At 36.9% G+C, this 20,242-nt stretch overlaps 2 protein-coding genes across 2 annotated transcripts in view; one reads left to right on the plus strand and one right to left on the minus strand.

Moving 5' to 3' along the window:
• Window positions 1-20,242, minus strand: part of LOC148941409 (cryptochrome-1-like) — a 118,477-nt gene that overhangs the window by 50,669 nt on the left and 47,566 nt on the right. The window lies entirely within an intron of this gene.
• Window positions 6,677-17,522, plus strand: LOC148941410 (uncharacterized). The gene is made up of 3 exons (XM_089104567.1): window positions 6,677-6,705; window positions 11,245-11,291; window positions 16,939-17,522. Exons 1-3 carry the CDS (start codon window positions 6,677-6,679, stop codon window positions 17,520-17,522), a joined length of 660 nt encoding a protein of 219 aa, XP_088960693.1.

The raw sequence follows: 20,242 nt of genomic DNA on the forward strand, positions 1-20,242 counted from the left end.
ATAAAAGATATCCCACTTAACTGGGCTATGAATGGGTTGGGCTATGTAGACTATGAATGGATTTAAACACTTAAATCTAGTATATATCCACTGGCCAAATTGAAATACATTGGATTTTATAAGATGAGGTATTTTTGTCATGCAATCAATAAAAAATTCTCATATCGTAGAAATGATACATTTAGTTTTAATTATCAATTGAAATGTGATAGGATTTACTTTAGCTTATCTGTTGATACTAAAGCAATTAATCTCAATTACGATCTGAGAGCTGTTTTTGGCTTTAAGCAGACTATAATAAATGGGGAAAGTACTGGCACCGTTTACGGGACGTATTAAGTTTTATTTGATTATTATCCGCCTGGCTTTGCCTCGGAATCTTGCATATTTCTCTATGAATCCTTTGGGGAAACATCGAGGTTCGGTAATTCAAATAACCCCCTCTTACATTTTCTTGAACGAAAAACAACTCATGAGCTTGTTCATCACTATAATATAAGGCATCTTTAGTATGCTCATGTGAACACTACCTATTTGGAATTCTGTCAGTTCACAATAAGAAGTGAACTGGGTAATCTCTAGCTACAGAATAGAGATTAGCAGTAATTACATGTTAGTTTCGACCTATTGTCAACGACGGAATAATCACCTAAAATGAAGTATATGAGTACTCCATTTGTCTGTACCGATATTGATTGTTATGTTGGTACTTTGAGTCCACGTCAAATAGTCAATGGATGGGACTACTACAAGGGGCATACTACAATGTCCTGGCTATGGTGAAGGTAGCTGGTTTGCTAGGCTATTTCGTTCTGCACTACCCCTTGCCAGAAAATATCTTGTTCCTGCTGCGTCAAATTGTGCTGCCTCTACACTACAGGACTGGGGTTCGGGCAAGAGTTTAAAGGAGAGTGTTAAGGAAATTATTAGATCTTCAGCAAGGGCCGTTAAGGAGCACCTAAAATATCGACAAAATTGGAAGGGATTGAAAAGGATGTGTTCGCGTCATTCACTCATCAGTATTCACCCAGGCAGGAAGCAAAGGACATCAACAAGGACTTTGAGGAATAAAACAAGGAAGACCAATAAGCAGCAGAAGAAGAAAAGAAAAAGATTGTTAGATCAAAGAAGGATTTCTTCTCTTAAGCTGACTTATCTCCCCCACAAGGAATGATATCCATCAATTAGTTCCTCATTAAAACTATTCAATGCTGAAAATGTTGATGTCAGCCTGAAGTATGGCTACTATGAGTAAGTTCACCCCTAACAACTCCTCTTGGAAAATTTACACTTTCAAATATTTTCCAATGAAGACTATTTTATTGAGTTGCAGTCAAACTTTATTGAATTAAATGTTTTGGTGAAGAAAAAGTCAGATAATAAAACTCCAACTGCCGGCGATGGTCTCTCCTATAAAAACTGTAATCTACACAACCTATTCAAACAAATTAATATATTGATGACTGGAATATTGGTTATCACTAGCAATGATTTATCAAAATATGCAAGCTATATACAAATTATTATGATGACACCAAAGGCATACAAAGAGTTGATAGAACAATAATTGGGTTATGAATATCGATCAGGTGTTGTTGCTAACGGTGATTTGACTACTGCAGTCACCCAGGAGTATAATCTGATTGGGAAATTAAATAACGAGATATTCAAAATATCACAATGGCTAACCCCAATGTTAAGATTGACATAGAGTTGCAGATGGCCCCATCGAATTTCATTTTGAGAAAAACACTTTCTGAAGGAACTGATGCAAATTTACGTATCACAACGGCAAGTCTGCATGTTTGAAAACAACGGGTTATGAGCTCTGTTGCGTTTACAGCGGAAAATCTAAGAACCAATAGTAACAACATCAAACTTCCTGGTTTACAAGCAATCACTAAGCAACGTAATAGTGCCACCGACTCTAGTAGCAATACCAATTTATTATTTGGCAATGGAGAAGTTCCGTCAAAACTTGCCTTATTTTTTTTAAACGGCGGTAGTACTGTTTGATCCTGGAAAGCATCCGCCCATTAGTATAATTTTTTTGATCTATGTAGCCATATGTGCCAAGCGACGGGTATTCCACTGTACCCTTTAATATTTGACAACAAATTCTATAAAACTCGCAAAAAGTTGGCCCTGCAACCTTTAGATCATGACTCTCAGCAATTTGAAAATGAAATAACCAAGTCAATTTTTTCAAAAAATCATGGGGTTATTGTTTTGGACTTGTCAGGCACACAGGATATGACCATAGTACGAAAAGGGAATGTACATTTAGAGTGTACATTTGCCAATTATCTGGCTGAGAGCATCACGTTAATATCACTGAGTCAATTTGAAACCTATTGGGAATTCACACCCGATGGCAGTGTTCTACTAGACCTTGCACCATGAACACAAATCAAATAATCAAAGTATTTACTATGGATCCATATATGTCCCAGTACAAGTTCTACTGCCTACCTTCGAACTTCATTGAAAAGGTTCCAAGTGTTAACAATACCCTAACCATTGTTTATAGCCTTCAATCGACTCTGAATACCGGTAATTGGCTATGCATCTTTCAAACAGCGAAGAATATTGAGGTTTTTTATCCTCTTTGCCTATCGTATAAATTCTACGCTCGATACATCAGCAGCTTTATTGAAAGTAGGGGGGAAAACACTATTCAAAATCAACGAATAGTAAAGTATTTAATGAATAAGACATGTGGCTTTCATGCACTACTCTTTTTCATGTTCAGATGTCGTGGCTACACCTATAAGCAGTTTCTCAACATCTAAGTTGACTTACCTCAATTGAACGACTTTCTAGTGGATAATATACTTAAAAGTTCATTTAATTTTTATTTTATTGCCATAATAATTAAATGCTATAAGGATTTATGTGAAATTGTTTATTAATAAGAACTATCTATTAACATGTTAAAACGACTTTTCTTTTCCTTATAATTCATACGCTACAAGGTCTTTGTTGACAACAAGTAGTGCAGGTAGAATATCTAAATTGACAGTGTACTGATCCTGATGTACTGCAATGTCAGGGTCACATTTTCTACAGTAGAGTGTGACTTCACTCTTGTCATATCTCTTTGTATAGTCAATTATACTCTTCTCATTCATTCTATAGAATTCACATGTTTCGATTTGCTTATTTGAAGCAATTTAACAAACAGTGTCCTCAAGTGTTGAATCATATTCCGTCACAGTCAAATACAAAACCAGTGTGGTTATAATCATAACACGCTGTGTCTTCAAAACGATGACGTAGAAACCATATTCTTTTGTTGTTCCAACAGTTGAATTGTTGACCCGGGTACTCCTCCCAGAACAATCTAAAACCATGACAATACCAATCTCGTAGCAATAAACCAAAATCACGGCTAGGACTCTTTCCATTCATACCGGGATATGTATTCTCCCACTAATTACATTTATCATAATGACAATTGGAGCATAGTTGGCCTCTAGGATGAGAGTCACACACCCCCTGAAGACAGGAATTACAGCCTTTATTTTGTAAAGCATATCCTCTATGCACATTACTCAGGTTGCACAATATACACTTTTCATCATACTCATCAATCATTATTAAACTCTCAATTGACGATAACCAGATGCCCAGTGTGTACACAGATAATGGACCAGTATGGAACATTTTTTCATGTGTTGACGCTCTCACTACCACAATTAAACGGACCTAGAAACGAAAAAAATTGTCCGAAATAGAGAAATAGAGGAGTATATCATCCTTGATCACTATCTATCTCACAAAAAAGGTTTTAAATTTCAAATATAATGCTTAAAAGCGTATCCACAATATCCTTTTGTCGTGACTTTATCAACGCATCAATAAACTTTGTAAATGCGCTTCGATGACGTAATAGAAGCTTCATACAATAGTCTAATGATGGAGAATCAGTCTTCATTATATCAAAAAGCGTTCCCCGAGAAAACATCTTCATTTGAATATAAAACTCAAGAAAACCATATTCTAGAACAAAATTTTTATCCATAAGAACTAGATTCCTCATGATTCGTTCTTTCTCGAATCTATCAATTTTTTTTAGAGTCATCACTCTCGTACGACCAACTTCAAAATGACTAGAATTTCTTTTTTCTACTGCAGGAAACGCATACAATTACGGTTTAGAAAAAGAAAAAATACCCGTTATTCAGGAACATTTTCTTTCAAAATAACTACAATAATAATATTCACTAATGCATTTTTCTTCTCATCAATATATTTCGATAGGACATCTAATGCTGACCGAAGTTTATTTATATGGAGAATATTCACTTTTCCAGCAAAACATGAGTTGCTCCTCCTGCTTAAACTTGCTTAATGATATCACGTATCTCGCATACATAATGTCCCATTCAAGACATAAGATCTACAGCCAGCGGTAATTTCCACAGCTACACATTGGGTACTCGTATATCGTTGCTGCTGCTGCTGTCGGTTCCATCATTAATCTGCAACACTCGTATTTCATTTGCATCAACTTGGGGATTATCCTTGAGCACCTTGAACGGAACATGAATTTTATGTAGGACACAATTAGTAACTGCAGCAAAAAGATCATCTTGGATGTTTTCCCAATCCCTGTAAAATTGGGTATGGGGTTGATGTGGTTGTTTGGTGGGAGTAGACTGATTGGATGGTGGTCTGATAGTAGGAACTCAGTAACGACGTGAACAGGTGACACTTGGAGATTTATAGAAAAAACTGCATGGTCAAGGTTCGACACGTGACAATTGTGTGTGTAAGTGTAATCAAGATCTTTAGGCAATATTCTTAGCCAATCGTCAAAAATACCAGACAAAATAGAAGTACGCAATAACGAGGCGTCAGTTAAATTACAGTTAAAATCTCCTATAATAATAAAACACTTACCTAACAGGCGAATCTTCGAAAGGCAAGATCCTAGTTTCTCACACGCAGAAGTAAATAAAAATTCCGATCGGTCATTGCGGTAATATGTCGGGAGATAGACGTTTACAATAACATACTCTTCTACACGGACAGCAAGAAAAAAAAATCACATGAATCAAAAATACTCGACTGGCACGAGGTCCTAACAAGCATCCTAATACCACCCGAGGGGCGGCCACTGGAAGCGGATCGTTTAGCAGGCATCGAATAGCTAGTAAAATTATTTTCTATTTTCAGAAGGCCTAAACTATGACTCGTCAAAAAATACTCTTGCAATCACAATGCGAAAGCAAACCTTTTATCAAAGGAATTTTGACTTGAAGTCCACCATTAATAGTCCACGAAAGTACAGCTTGCGTAGTAGTAGACACATCCATGTCATACCATGGGCCTTGCTAGTTGACTGTTATTGGGACACTTTACACTGTAATAAGTATGGCCGGTAACTTTACATTCTAGACAGAACATTTTTTCGGAACACGGAGAGGCACCGTTTGAGGTGTGATCGCATGATCCACAGCGAGAGCAGAGGGCCCGACTAGAGCACTGCAAGGCCAGATGCCAAGTGTTATGACACGAGAAACAACGCGTTGGGAGATAGACAAATGCTTGTGCAGAAAGCTTTTCGCAGCCAACTTTCACAGAAATTTTCAAGAACTGATCCAGGTTTTTTTTCACTAAGAGTAGACCTTGAACACTCGGGACTTTCCGCACTGTGAAACTTTCATGCAATTTGGTACAAGAGATTTTACTTGATTCTCATCGTATTTCATCGGTATGCCTGTCAGGATCCATATAAACTGTGGGGATTTTACACTCACTGAGATACCTAATGCACTGTTTTTAGCATTCTCGGCTATTTTGTTCGCTGCACGCTTTGACTTAACAGCAAGTTTCCATTCCCAAGTCGATTTTTTAAGTTAAGTTATTTAAACTGAGTCCACAGGGCAAAGTTTATAGATTAAGTACATAAGAGAATTATGTGAGGTAAGGTTTTCAGGACAGTTTTTTAATATAACGGCCAACGTAGGAGCTGGGGCATGGTTAATTGTTACGTTGGTATCAATTCTAGCTGATCAAACAGGCCTGAATGCGTCGCATTCTCTAAAAAGCCGTCAATTTCCCGAGAGAGTTCATTAACTTTCGAGACTAAAGTAGCCAAGACTGCCCCCCGAGTGTTAGGGTTTCAGAAGGCGAGAATATAACAAAAGTGGGAAGAGGCAAATTATTCTTTGCCGTCTGATTTAACTGTTTACAAATATCAAATACATTATCTTCATCCTTTGCATGTTTCACACATCGGCTCTGAATATTCAGCTCCTTATGCAGCAACTCTTTAGCACTGATAATAGTACCATGACCAAAAAAACTTACAGCTTTTCCGATAATCAGGTCAATTATTGCACCATCAAGCATAGATCTTGTGACAAAGTTCAGTAATGGATTTAAAATAATCTTCCTATTTTGATCGGTCATTGCTCAGTTTAATTATCATAGTCAGGGACAGGCTAGTATTCCAATCAAAATATATATGTAGTAGGTTAATGTAATATGTAGGTCAAATAATATAAGTCCACATCCGATTACGAAATTAATAAAAAAAAAACCTAGGGATCACTAATTTCGCACTGTACTAACAGTTTTACTGCATGAATACAAACAACTTTACTAACAGGAGATAATTTCTGTTTGTTTGCATTGATTGTTTATTTAATTTCTGTTTGTCTTACGTATGGCCGTTTCGTTAAAAATAGTTCAAAGGTCAGATAAGAAAAACTCCTGTGTCGACGCAACCCCCTAGGGCCCGGGGAAGGCGTTGAATGAGCTCCCTTTGAGGTTTATACGACGGCCCCTTCTATATGAAGTGCCGCTGGGAAAAAATAAATGGCGTGGGGGGAGGCTAGCTGCCTTTTGATCTTTTTTGACTCTTAAAAAGTGAATTACAACTTTCAATTTCCAATCAAATAAAACCTCTATGAAGTTTATACAAGCGGACCATCCATGGCCCCAGGTTATAACTTACACCGCCTATCCCCGGGCCCAGGGAGGCCGTGTCGACACCGGAGTTTTTGTTATCTGAACTTTGAACTATTTTTAACAAAATGTCTATCTCAAAATTTTTATCTGGTACATTTAGGGCGTGGAGGGAGGGGGGCTTGTTGCCCGTCCCATCTCTTTTGACCCTTAAAAAGTGAACAAGAACTTTCAATTTCCAATCAAATGAGCCCTCTCTGAAGTTTATACAAGCATCCCTTCATAAAAACTATATATACCCCAGAGCATTACTTACAATGCCTGTTTCTGGGCCCGGGAGGGTTGCATCAGCACATGAGTTTTTCTTAACTTACCTTGTAAATTTTTTTGTGGAACGGGCTATTACAAAAATTTTAGCGCAGGGGCGGGGGTAAAATAGGTTGGGGGGGGCAGCTATGGGCCCGAAGATATCTGTTGAATCTTAAGAATCTAACTATCAATTTAAACAATCAAATGAGCCCTCTCTGAAGTTTATACAAGTATCCCTTTGATAAGAACTATATGCGCCCCCAGGACAACACTTACAACGCTTACCCCCCGGGCCCTGGGGGTTTGTATTGACACCGGAGTTTTGTTATATAATTTTTGAAAAAATTTCCAAAAACTGGCTATCTCAAAAGTTGTAGCGGATGGGTTTGGGAAAAAAGGGCTGGGGGCTAGTTGACCTTAAATCTCTCAAATCTTAAAAAGGGAACTAGAAAGTTCGATTTCCAATCAATTGAGCCCTCTGAAATTTATACAAGCATCCCTTTCATAAGAACCATTTATGTCCCAGGGCATAACTTAGAACGCCTTCTCCTGGGCCCTGGGGGGTTGTGTCGACACCTGAGTTTTTCTTATCCGACCTTTGAACTATTTTTAAGAAAATGTCGTCAGATGGGTTTGGAAAAAGAAGCCGTGGGGGGGGGGCTAGGGGCCCGTGGATCTCTGTTGACTATTAAAAAGTGAGCTCGAACTTTCAATTTCCAATCAAATGAGCCTTCTCTGAAGTTTATACAAGCATCCCCTTTCATAAGAACCTTTTATGCCCCAAGGCATAACTTACATTGCCAGCCCCCGGGCCCTAGGGGGTTGTGTCGACACCTGAGTTTTGTTATCTGACTTTTGAAGAATTTTTTAATTAATGGCTATCTCAAAATTTTATCCGAGGATTTGGGGCAAACAGGGGCTTGGGAGGGGGGGGGCGCTAGTTGTCCTCCAATCTCTTTTGACTCTCAAAAACTGAACTAGAACTTTTAATTTTCAATCAAATGAGCCCTTCCATGAGAACTAGAGAGTCCCCCAGGGAATAACGTACAACGGCCGCCCGTGAGCCCTGGAGGGCTGTGTCGACCCCGGAGTGTTCGCTACATGGTCTTTGAACTATTTTGAAAAAATAGCTATCTCAAAGTTCTTATTGGATGGGTTTGAGGAAAAAAGGGCTTGGAGGGGAGGGGCTAGTTGCCCTCCAATCTCTTTTGACTCTGCAACAGTGAACTAGAACTTTCAATTTCCAATCAAATGAGCCCTCTTTGAAGTTTATACGATTATCCCTTCCGTAAGAACCATATTTTCCCCCTGGGCATAACGTACAATGCCTGCCCCCAATCCCTGGGGGGTTGTGTTGACACCGAAGTTTTTGTTCTATGATCTTTGAACTACTTTTAACAAAATAGCTATCTCCAAATTTTTATCGAATGCAGGTGGGAGAAAAGCATGTGGGGAGGGGGGGGTTGCTGGTTAACTTCCGATATGTTTTGACGCTTAAAAAGTGAAGTAGAACTTTCAATTTCTAATCTAATGAGCCCTCTCTGAAGTTTGTACAAGCATTCCTTCCATAAGAACCATATATGCCTCCAGGGCATAACTTATAACCCTTGCCCTGAAGCCTTTGGGAGGAGTGTCCTGCTCAAAGATATAAATTCCAGAACTTTCAACTACGTTGAACAAAATGGCTATCTCAGAATTTTGATTGGGGGTGTGTGAGGAAAATGATGGGCATGGAAGGGGAGTTAGTTGCCTTCCGCTTACTTTTGACTATTAAAAAGGGCACTAGCCAGTTAAATTTCCAGTCTAATGAGACCTTTTTTGATTACCCAATAAAACACTTTCTATAAAAAAAAAACAACTTATATGCCCCCAGGGCATAAATTATACCCCGTGCCCTGAGGGGGGGTAGGTGGATTTAATACTCACAGACATACCGTTACGAAGTTTCCTCGCAGTTGAACAAAATGGCTATATCCACATGTTGAGTGGATACAGGTGGGGGAAAGGGGGGAGTGAGAGGGGGATTAGTTGCCCTCCAATCATTTTCGACTATGAAAATGGGCACTAGCACTTTGAATTTCCGATCGAATGAGTCCTTTTTTAAGTTTCTACGACAAAGCTATCTATAAAAACCTTGTATTCCCCCAAGCCATAACTTACAACCCTGGCCCTGAGGGCTATGGGGGAAGTGTCCTCCATTTAAACATAAATTCTATCTTGAAATCGACTATTTAGAACACAGTGGCCTCTATCAAAATTTTGAGTGTATGTGTTGGGGGACATGATGTGGTTAGAAGGTGTGTTAGATGCCTTCAAATCACTTTTGACCCTTAAAAAATGTACTAAAACTTGTTTTCCAATTGAATGAGTCTCCTTTGAGATTTATACAACGACCCCTTCCATATGAAGTGCCTCTGGAAAAAAATAATAATAAAACTGTAAGTAAGGAGCGACCCGGCTCAATGGTAACCGAAACTCTAGAAAACGGTATTTTGATACAAATAGATACATCAAAAGAATCAGATTTTAATGCTGATTTCAAATATATAAGTTTTATTAAGTTTAATTTTACCCATCAAAAGTTAGGCGCCTGAGAAAATTTGGCTGATTTTTGAAAAAAGGAGGAAAGACCCCCTAAAATTTATAGAACCTTAATGAAAATCACACCATCATACTCAGCGTATCAGAGAACACTACTGTAGAGGTTTCAAGCTCCCATCTACAAAAGTGTGGAATTTTGCATTTTTTTCCAGAAGAAAGATCACGGGTGCGGGTGTATTTGTTGTTTTTTTTCAGGGGTGATCGTATCGACCCAGTGGTCCTAGAATATCGTAGGAGGGCTCATTTGAATGTATATTAAAAGCTCTAGTGCCATTTTTAAGTTACCAAAAAAAAATATAGGGCGACTAGACCCCCTCCCACGCTCATTTTTTTCCCAAAGTCACCTGATCAAAATTTTGAGATAGCCATTTTGTTCAGCATGTTCGAAAATATAATAAGTATGTCTTTTAGGATGACTTAACCCCCCGAAATTCCCGGGGGGAGGACTGAAAGTTATGAACTTTACCCAATGTTAACATATAGTATTGGTTATTTGGAAGTATACAGACGTTTTCAGGGGAGATTTTTCCTGGTAGTGGGGGGGGGGGTGTTTCGGGGGTTATGTGGGAGGATCTTTACATGAAGGAAGTTTTCATGGGGGAAGGGATATTGCTATGAAGGGGACGCCGGACTTCCCAGCATTATTTAAGGCAAGATCAGAAATTTAATATAAAAAAACAACTATTTCAACTGCAATAGCAGCAACATTGAAACTTCAAACGAACAGAAAATATTACATATATGATTGGGTTCACCCCGTAGTCAATACCTCGCTCTTTAAGCCAAAGATTTTTTAGTACTTTCATAAGAGCTATTTATTCTAATTAACGGCCTTTGTGATTAAGCGGTCATTTTTAAAGAATTGGAACAAAATTCGAACTTTCGCTTAAAGAGCAAGGTATTGACTAGGGGGTGAACCCCCTAATAAACAAATTAAAAATATATGAATATAGAAGTTCGTTAAGTAAGTTAATTCGTAAGTTACGTATATTTATTACTAAAAAAAACGTTTGTAAATATAATTAAACAAGTTTCGAGAAAGCCATTTAACTAAATAAAAGTAAATTAATATGAAAATTTTGTTTTAGTTATTCATGTACGGTGAGCCAAGATCAAAAGCTGTATTTATTCGAAAACGTTCAAAAATTAAATAAAACAAACAAGTTTTTTAAACTGAAAGTAAGGAGCGACAATAAAAATTAAAACGAACAGAAATTATTCCGTATATGAAAGGGGCTGTCCCCTCCTCAACGCCTCGCTCTTTACGATAAAGTTTGACTCTGTCTCACAACTTTATTTTTTAAAACAATAAAAAACTTTAGCGTAAAGAGCGAGGCGTTGAGGAGGGGACAGTCCCTTTCATATACGGACTAATTTCTGTTCGTTTTAAGTTTTATTGTCGCTCCTTACTTTCAGTTTAAAAAACTTGTTTTTTTATTTAATTTCTACTATCAAGAGCGAGGGTATGTTTTCAAATATCACCAGTCTTTATATATCTATAAATTTAGAATCAAGTGAGTTTTTTTGTCCATTTATGCTTTTTGTGTGCACTGAAAATTGAGTCACACTAACCTCTATAGACAAGTGAAAATTTATGAAGAATGATATTGGAACTTTAAGAATGAAAAAGACATTTCAAATATCATAAATTCAAGCGAAAAACCTTATTATGGCAGAAATAAATGGTTATGATAACTGGGGTGTAGTAGGGGTGGTAATGGCCTTCTTCTAGACCTTTTTTTGTCCATTACAACCCTAATTTGCTTCTAGATCCATGACTCCCAACATTGGGCATACACCCCACTGGGGGGCATGGGCATATTTTTGGTGGGTCATAGGCTGGGCGTACACCCTTCGAAAAAACAGATACATGATAATATTGCAACGACGTCATCCATTGTAGGAAACGTGTTGCATACAGACAGAAATTTTCATTCGCATAAAATACACCTAGAGGACAACTCGAAAAAAGATACCAAGTTAATGGCCTTTTGAACTTCCTTCAGGTGGATACTTGTAGAATTTTGGGTAACAAAATTTAAATTTCCTGAGGGGTCATCGGGATTCTAGAAATGCCTAGGTGGGACTTGGCCCAAAATCGGTTGGGAACCACTGCTTGAGATCTTTTTTTTTTTGCCCCTTCAAATAGCTTTGAATATATATTATACATAAATGAATTTTATAATTATATTATTAATGATAAAAACACCATAAGTGCTCCTACGCTTTACTGCAGAACGTCAGACTTTCTGAACATCAGACGAATGTCACCAAAAAGTTAATCCCAAATCATCTTCATTTCTGGCAGCATCTATCATGGAGAGCGGCAAACTAGCAAAACTGTCCATGTAGTGTGGGTTGAAACAACAATTGCAGAAATTACATGAGCTCTGAAGATGATTGAGTCTGACTATTTTGGGAAATCCACAGACGGAATAGCAGATGTAAATGGAAAATGTCCCAAGATACAGTGGTATAAAACTTTTCATTTGAGCAAACTAAGTTTGCTTATATTTTAACTGAATTTCGTGGACCTTATTTCTGTAAAACGACCATTGATGAAGTCGGCAGAAAGCAGTTATTGAAAGTGTTAATTTTTATGCATCCCAATAAAGTTTCAAAGCAGTTCTGCTCACAGTTATTATATGCTGCGAGGAAGTCACCCATCACGACGCACAAAGACATTTTAATCGACGCGTTTAAGCTAGTCCAGTTATTCAGACTTCCATTGGAGTCAGGAAGGGTCAACGACAAGAGGGACAACGTGATCCAGGGAGGAAAATAGCCAAACGAGTCTGAAGTCGTGAAAAAAAGCTTTGGCAATTTCACATGGGTCTGCCAGCATTGAGGGGAGTTTCTCACTTTCTGGGTGAGTTCTCAGAAAAGAAAGAGTTTCGATGACTGAGCAATCTCGGACTGCAAAACTGTGTGTGATAGATACGTTGGGTAACAAACAACAAAAGTACGAAGAACAAAAGGGAAATCTTTTTGTAAGACAGTGGAGATAATTTGAATGAATATTTCGGCCCTATGTCCAAGGGCCGTCCTCAGCAAGACAAAAATATATGAAAGAAAAAAGACTCACAACAACATGCGACCAATAAAACCAAAAAAGTAAAAAAAAAATTTTAAAGCAGTCCTAGCATCCTTACTTCAGCGAATTTCAACCAGGACTGATAAAAAGTAAGGTAAAATAAGGCGATTCAATGAGATGAAAGAAAAATAAATTAAAAACACGTTCTTATTGCTAATCCAGCCTTTTTGGCAGCTAACCTCAAAGGTCTTTTTGTGACCGGTTCTGTGTTAGTGTCTATCGGTTTTTTAAAATATTTTGTAAGATCATTTTTAATTAAATTTGTGTATAGAGCATTTAGTGTATATTCCCCCAAGTCCCTATTTAAGGAAATATTATTATTAATCTTAAGTCTGATTTCAATTGATTCTCGGACTACCTGCTTTATGCCTAGGTCATTGCTAATAAGGGCGGATTCATCAAAAAGTATATAAAGGAGGCACACTTGTGCCTCTATAAAGAGGCGACCCACCACAAAGTTAAGCGATTTCAGGTCCTAGAGGTCGCAGAGAGACGGCGGTAATCGCATTTTGTAGCCCAAGCTCAAACTAAGAAACTTGCAAAATTTCATCCTCCTCCGACTTTATCTTCATGGGGTAAACTGGGCCGGAAGTTTGGACCCTCCCACCACAGCCCCCTTTAACGTTGTCCGATTGGGCTGAAATTTAGAGGTTGAGCTTTCCTAGAGCCCGGAAGCTTATCCTCAAAATTTCAGCTCAATCCGATTACTCCTTCCCTGTTTTCAAAAAACCAAATATAGGCTAGCCATTTAAAATTCATTTCTTTTTTTTCTTAGCCACGCCTACAGGCCACAGTTGGCAACGGATCCGGTTGAATGAGGACTCATTCGAAGCAGAATTCGACCTGTTAGGGCCTTTTGATATTTTCAGACCGAAAAAATTATCCACCGAAATTACATTTACGAAAAACCTTAGTTTTTTTCAAATAATACAGATAAACAGGTTAGACATGCTTTGTTATGAAAATATCTGCGCGTCAATTTAAATAACAATGCATGTCTAACCTGTTTATGTGTATTATTTGAAAAAAACTACGTTTTCTAAAGAGTTAAAGAGGCTGTGTTACAAGGTCAACCCTTAAGACGTATAGGGATTAGGAGGCACAGTTGGGGGGGCTGTTCCAGAGGCTGAGTCACAAGTTCGAACCTTAAACCGTACCGGGATTCGGAGGCACCCTTTACGCCGTGGTTTGAGTATTCAGTAATTAAAAGCCTTAACACAAGAATGTTCAAGAGCGGTGGGTTTGGGGGGGGCGCCAGCCCCCCAACTTCAACTCCTGACACGATCAGCTAACAGTTAGTCAAGCAATAATAAGTAATAAACTGTACAAAAACGTGCAGAAATTATTTGAAAAAAACTACGTTTTCTAAAGAGTTAAAGAGGCTGAGTTACAAGGTCGAACCTTAAAACGTACAGGGATTAGGAGGCACAGTTGGGGGCCGCCGCCCCCAAACCCCCGCTTTCGCAGCCTTTAAATAAAAAAAAAGTTTTTTAAACTGAAAGTAAGGAGCGACATTAAATCTTAAAACGAACAGAAATTATTCCGTATATGAAAGAGGCTGTGCCCTCCTCAACGCCTCGCTCTTTACGCTAAAGTTTTTATTGTTTAAAAAAAGAGTTGTGAGAAAGTCAAACTTTAGCGTAAAGAGCGAGGCGTTGAGGAGGGCACAGCCTCTTTCATATACGGAATAATTTCTGTTCGTTTTAAGATTTAATGTCGCTCCTTACTTTCAGTTTAAAAAACTTTTTTTTATTTAAAGGCTGCGAAAGCGGGGGTTTGGGGGCAGCAGCCCCCCAACTGTGCCTCCTAATCCCTGTACGTTTTAAGGTTCGACCTTGTAACTCAGCCTCTTTAACTCTTTAGAAAACGTAGTTTTTTTCAAATAATTGTGGTTAGGATTTTCAAAAATATGGCTGCCTAATGCAGAATCAGATGAAACAGTGGAAATATTATAATTTAGAGCTTTGACAATATCATCTTTATGCTGTTGTATGCGCTTTTCTAAATTCTGGTGTGTTCTACCTATATAATATTTGCCACAATCGCATGGTATTTGATAGACCTCTCTTTGGCGAGTAACTGGGGTTTTATCTTTACCAAAATTTAGAAAATTTATGATTTTAAAATAATTTGTGAATAATATATACAAATTATTTTTTGTGCAAACTTCTTTAAGATTTGTAGTGATTTTGGGATATAGGGGAGGTAAATTATGTTTAAGGGCTTGTCAGACATCTCACTTGGTAAACTATCATTAATTTTACGGGAGTGTCTTTTCAGTCTACAGTTAATTACACTATTAATAAATAACATAGGATACACATTTCCAAAAAGTATGTCCTTGATAAAGTTTAATTCTGCTGTGATGTGGGAATCAGAACAAATATTTAGGGCACGATCGACGAGGGTCCATTTGGGTCCATTTTGCGTCCAAAATGGTCCCTAGAGAGGTCCCTTTTTCGACTAAAAAGAGATCCCTAAGTCCCTATTTTTCACCAATTGAACCTGTGGTAGGCCTAGAATAAACAAAACTCAAAACGAGAAGAAACCAAATGTATATTCATAGCAAACAAACATACAAGAGGACCTAATATAAATAAAGAAATAAATTTCAAAACGAGTGAAACCTAAATTGAATGTGCAAATCAAGCTTAAAACGGACAAATATTATTTACAAACAAGAGTTTGGCAACTGCCCCTTTCCGTAATTGTAAAAGTATAAAGCCTATTGCGTCATCATCAATTTACTAAAACCTGTATCTCTTGAACAGTCATTGATAAAACTAATAAAATTAAACCGAATATATTATATATAATGATATTAATTGCTGAAACCTCGTCAGCTCAAGATTTTATATCACTGCAATTTTCATTTTATTTTCAATGTTGTAATAAGTACAAAAGAAAAAATTTGTAATATAATTCGTTTTAGTAAAGTGCCAAATACACAGTATTTAGATTTTCACAGTTAGGGAAACGGATAGTAGCCAAACTCTTGTTTGTAGTGAAAACTATAGGTGTCTCGATCAGTCTTGGGAAGAACTACTGAAAATAAAATTAATATTTGATTTATAACGAAACTGATTGCGGAATTTATAAGGGAAGGATAGTAGCGTGGATTTTATCACCTTGGTGTATTTGATGTGAATATTAATAAATTTATTAGCTTTGTATTTTGTCATCATTTAATGATTGAAACAGCTTAAATTTTATTTAGGGACTGGGTGATTTTGATTACGCTCTCTCCCTCCTACTTTTTTAAGTTTAATCAGTTTTTCCGACTACTTTGGTATTTCTTGACCCCAAAAAAGATAAATAATTCATCGTAATAATTCTGGGTATTTTGTTACCCTCAGGTATTTCACAAGTCTACTTTTTCCAATATAAAACGCATGTTTAAACACTTTACAATCTACATTATTTATGGCCTGTCATGGAGCCTGCAGGGGTTTTTTCATCCTAGGTAACGGGGGAAAAGGGTGGCAAGAGTTCTTATTTGGTCACTTTTTGCTCTTAAAAAGGACTAGAACTTTTAATTTCCAATCTAATGAGACACCTCCGAAGTCTCTTTAAACACAGGTTCCATGTACAGTTGCTGTGCAAAAACAATAGTTTACAGAACCTTTTAATACTGGTTTTACTTAAAAAAAAACGTTCATTTTTATAGTTGCCATCTTGCAGCACTAACTGAAAAAAATAAAATAAAAGGTACTTTATTTGAAACTAAAGCTACCTCCTTCATAATCTTGGTTTATAATACAAGCTGCAATTATTTTTATTTCAAAAATTTGGTTGCATTGATTGCATTAGTCTTCATTCTGGTTTCGTAGTCTTAAATGACGTTTCTTTATCTCTAAATAATTTTTATCCTTCAAAATTCTGTTGTTTTGGATTAAAACTAAATAAAAGAATTCTTTTTGGAACTTGGCAACCTTGAAAAGTATTTCTTACAAGTCGTTGCTTTTATATATCGAGTTTATTCCGAAATCTGAAGTTTAATCTGCCTTCTATTTTAGATGACCGAGCTATCCTGCCGTTTTCAGATAATGAGTCTCAGGAAATACGATCTTCAAAAATAAATGAAGAATTTGATGCTGGGCCTGTTTACTCAAATACATCAGAAAATGTAAATGATTTAAGTAATAGCTCTAATCATAAACAAGCTGTATATTCCAAAAAGAAAGAGTTCACTTCAGTACACTTTTCAGATGCTGCAAAACAGCTCCAACTCGAAAAAGGAATTCCGGATGTATTGTTAAAGAAATTGAGCAGCAAAGTAGTTGAACAGCAAATTAGATGGAGCAGATCCATCTGGCGATGTTCTTCATGTGGAAATGAGGAATTTTTTTATATATTGCAATTACACCCAAAAACAAGCAGTAAGCACTGTGTAATTTGTTGTGCGGTAATGGAAGACCACTCAAACTTTGTGGGAAATTATTTAGCCGATGAAGGAACTTGTCCAATATGCTTGTGTAAAAATGTTGATGATTTAAATCAACATTTGCTTTTAAAACACGGAAAATCCGAAATTAGTGACACCTGCAATTTTTGTCAAAAGATTTTTTCTGCACCAAGCTCTTTGAAAACGCACCAATGAGTGGATACAGGTGAGAGACCATCTACGTGTAATGTAGGCCTATGTCAGAAGGGGTTTTATAAAACAAGCTCTTTGAAAACGCACCAACGAGTACATACAGGTGAGAGACCATATAAGTGTAATGTATGTCAGAAGGGGTTTTCTGAATCATGCTCTTTGAATTCACACCAAAGAGTACATACAGGTGAGAGACAATATAAGTGTAATGTTTGTCAGAAGTGTTTTTCTGAATCATAATCTTTGAATCAGCACAAACGAGTTCATACAGGTGAGAGACTATATAAGTGTAATGTATGTCACAAGTGGTTTTCTGAACCATGCGCTTTGAATTCACACCATAGAGTGCATAGAGTTGAGAGACCATATAAGATATATTTAGGTCAGAAGAGTTTTACTGTATCATGTTATTTGAATAATCACCAAAGAGTACAGACTTGTGAGAGTCCATAAGTGTAATGTATGTCAGAAGGGTTTGTCTGAATCAGGCTCTTTGAAATCACACCAACGAGTACATACAGGTGAGAGACCCTATAAGTTATATCTCTGTCAGAAGTGTTTTTCTGAATCTTGATATTTGTAGAGGCACCAAAGAGTTCATACTGGTGAGAGACCATATAAGTGTAATGTATGTCAGAAGTGTTTTACTCAATGATGCTCTTTGAAAAAGCACCAACGAGTACATACAGGTGAGAGACCATATAAGTGTAATGTATGTCAGAAGGGTTTTTCTGAAACTCGCTATTTGAATACTCACCAAAGAGTGCATACAGGTGAGAGACCATATAAGTGTAATGTATGTCAGAAGGGGTTTTCTGAATTAGGCTCTTTGAATAAGCACCAACGAGTACATACAGGTGAGAGAACATATAAGTGTAATGTATGTCATAAGAGGTTTACTCCATCAGGCTCTTTGAATAAACACCAAAGAGTACATACAGGTGAGAGACCATAGAAGTGTAATGTATGTCAGAAGGGTTTTACTCAATCAGGCCCTTTGGAAACGCACCAAAGACTGCATACAGGTGAGAGTCCATAAAAATGATACATATGTCCGAAGGGTTTTACTCAATCAGGCTCTTTGGATAAGCACCAACGAGTACATACAGGTGAGAGACCATATAAGTGCGATATATGTCAGAAGAGTTTTTCGGTCTCTTGTAGTTTGGATAGGCACCAAAGAGTGCATACAGGTGAGAGACCATATAAGTGCAAAATATGTCAGAAGAGTTTTACTGAATCAGGCGCTTTGAATAAGCACCAAAGAGTGCATACAGGGGATAGACCATATAAATGTAATGAATTTTAGAATAGTTTAACTGAATAGTGCAGTTTCATTAGACATCAAAGAGCTCATACAGATTCCATTTAGCCTTACCAGAATCATCTAGACATAAAGAATGAGTCTTTCTAAAGTAAAAGTTAGCGTTTTCCGTATGTCTTAATTTTACATATGTGTTTAAACAAAAGCCAAATCTCAAGTATGCAAGAATATGTTGCCTACTTTTATAAATATTTGCAGGAATATAGTAAAATAAATAGTTTGAAAAAGCATTTAATAATCGTATTTGTTTCGGCTACTGAATATTGAGTCAAAACCGTGTGTCTGTAAAAGATTTCAAGTACATGAAATCGTACAAATAAACGGAAGTACTCAGATTAAAGCCATTTTATAGCTGGGTTCCAGTTACAAAATCTACACCAATCTGCTTGTGGCTGTTTAAAATTTGCACGTACTCAAGGGCACTCAATTGAAAAAAGGTTCCTCCTTTTGAACCCTTTTACATCCATCTTCTGATCCATTTGAAATATGCTGATTATATTTCTGAAATATATTCATTATACTCTGATTATACCGCCAGCTAGTTTGCTTTTAATTCCATTTGAAATGTAATAGCTCCCTTTTTACGCTTACAATGGAATTTTTTTTATATTATTTATTGCTAGAATAAATCGTGAAATATCCAAGCATTGAAAATTAATATTTCATTTGTTGTATTTTTTTTTTCATCCAACTTACATGGCACGGAGCTTTTCTGATAACTTAAATAAGGATCAAAAAATCATCACTGAGAGTATTCCTTTCAAGTGTGTTTCTTATAGCATAACTTATTCCAGAGCGGAACTATCAAAGAGACATCAAATAATTCACTGTGCTGAAAATCTCTGCAGATGCGATACTTGCCAGAAGTGTTTTAGTCGAGCTTCAATTTTAATTGTGCATCAAAGAATTCACACTGGGAAAAAACCCTTTAAGTGTGATATTTGCGACAAAAGCTTTTCCTGCACTTCAAATTTAAATGTGCATCAGGCAATTCACACTGGGATTATAAAATCCCACACTGGGATTTATTAGATCTATAGCCAAAATGTTTAAATTCTACTTTCTGAAGATTATTGGCTTCAAAACTTCCTCATTGCGTTTTACTCTTTATTGTTAATACAATATTATTTTATTAATGCAGTATACAATATTGTTAATACAATACACAGTATTGACGATATAATATATTGCGCCTAACCATTATTTCTAAGATAGGAAAAGGAAATAAAAGCAGATTGAATGAATGTTCTTCAATTAGATTATAAGCTGTCCTCAAGTAACGGGCAATTTAAAAAAAAACGTCTTTATTTTAATTTATTCAGAACGCTAGTTTTCGTGTGTAGCCTAGAGGTCAAGCAGGAGTCTAAAGAGGTCAAGCAGGAGGACAAAGCAATGGTAA

This window comes from Artemia sp. Qi Xiang Cuo, chromosome 18 (genome assembly GCF_049724085.1).
Source record: "Artemia sp. Qi Xiang Cuo chromosome 18, ASM4972408v1, whole genome shotgun sequence".
NCBI lineage: Eukaryota > Metazoa > Arthropoda > Branchiopoda > Anostraca > Artemiidae > Artemia > Artemia sp. Qi Xiang Cuo.

What these genes read in the sequence shown, in the direction of transcription:
- LOC148941410 (XM_089104567.1), top strand. Translation starts at nt 6,677, where the DNA reads ATGGCCGTTTCGTTAAAAATAGTTCAAAG. An exon ending in TCGTTAAAAATAGTTCAAAG is followed by an intron (nt 6,706 to 11,244) that starts GTCAGATAAGAA and finishes CCTTACTTTCAG; the next exon opens with TTTAAAAAACTTGTTTTTTT. An exon ending in TTCTACTATCAAGAGCGAGG is followed by an intron (nt 11,292 to 16,938) that starts GTATGTTTTCAA and finishes CTTCTATTTTAG; the next exon opens with ATGACCGAGCTATCCTGCCG.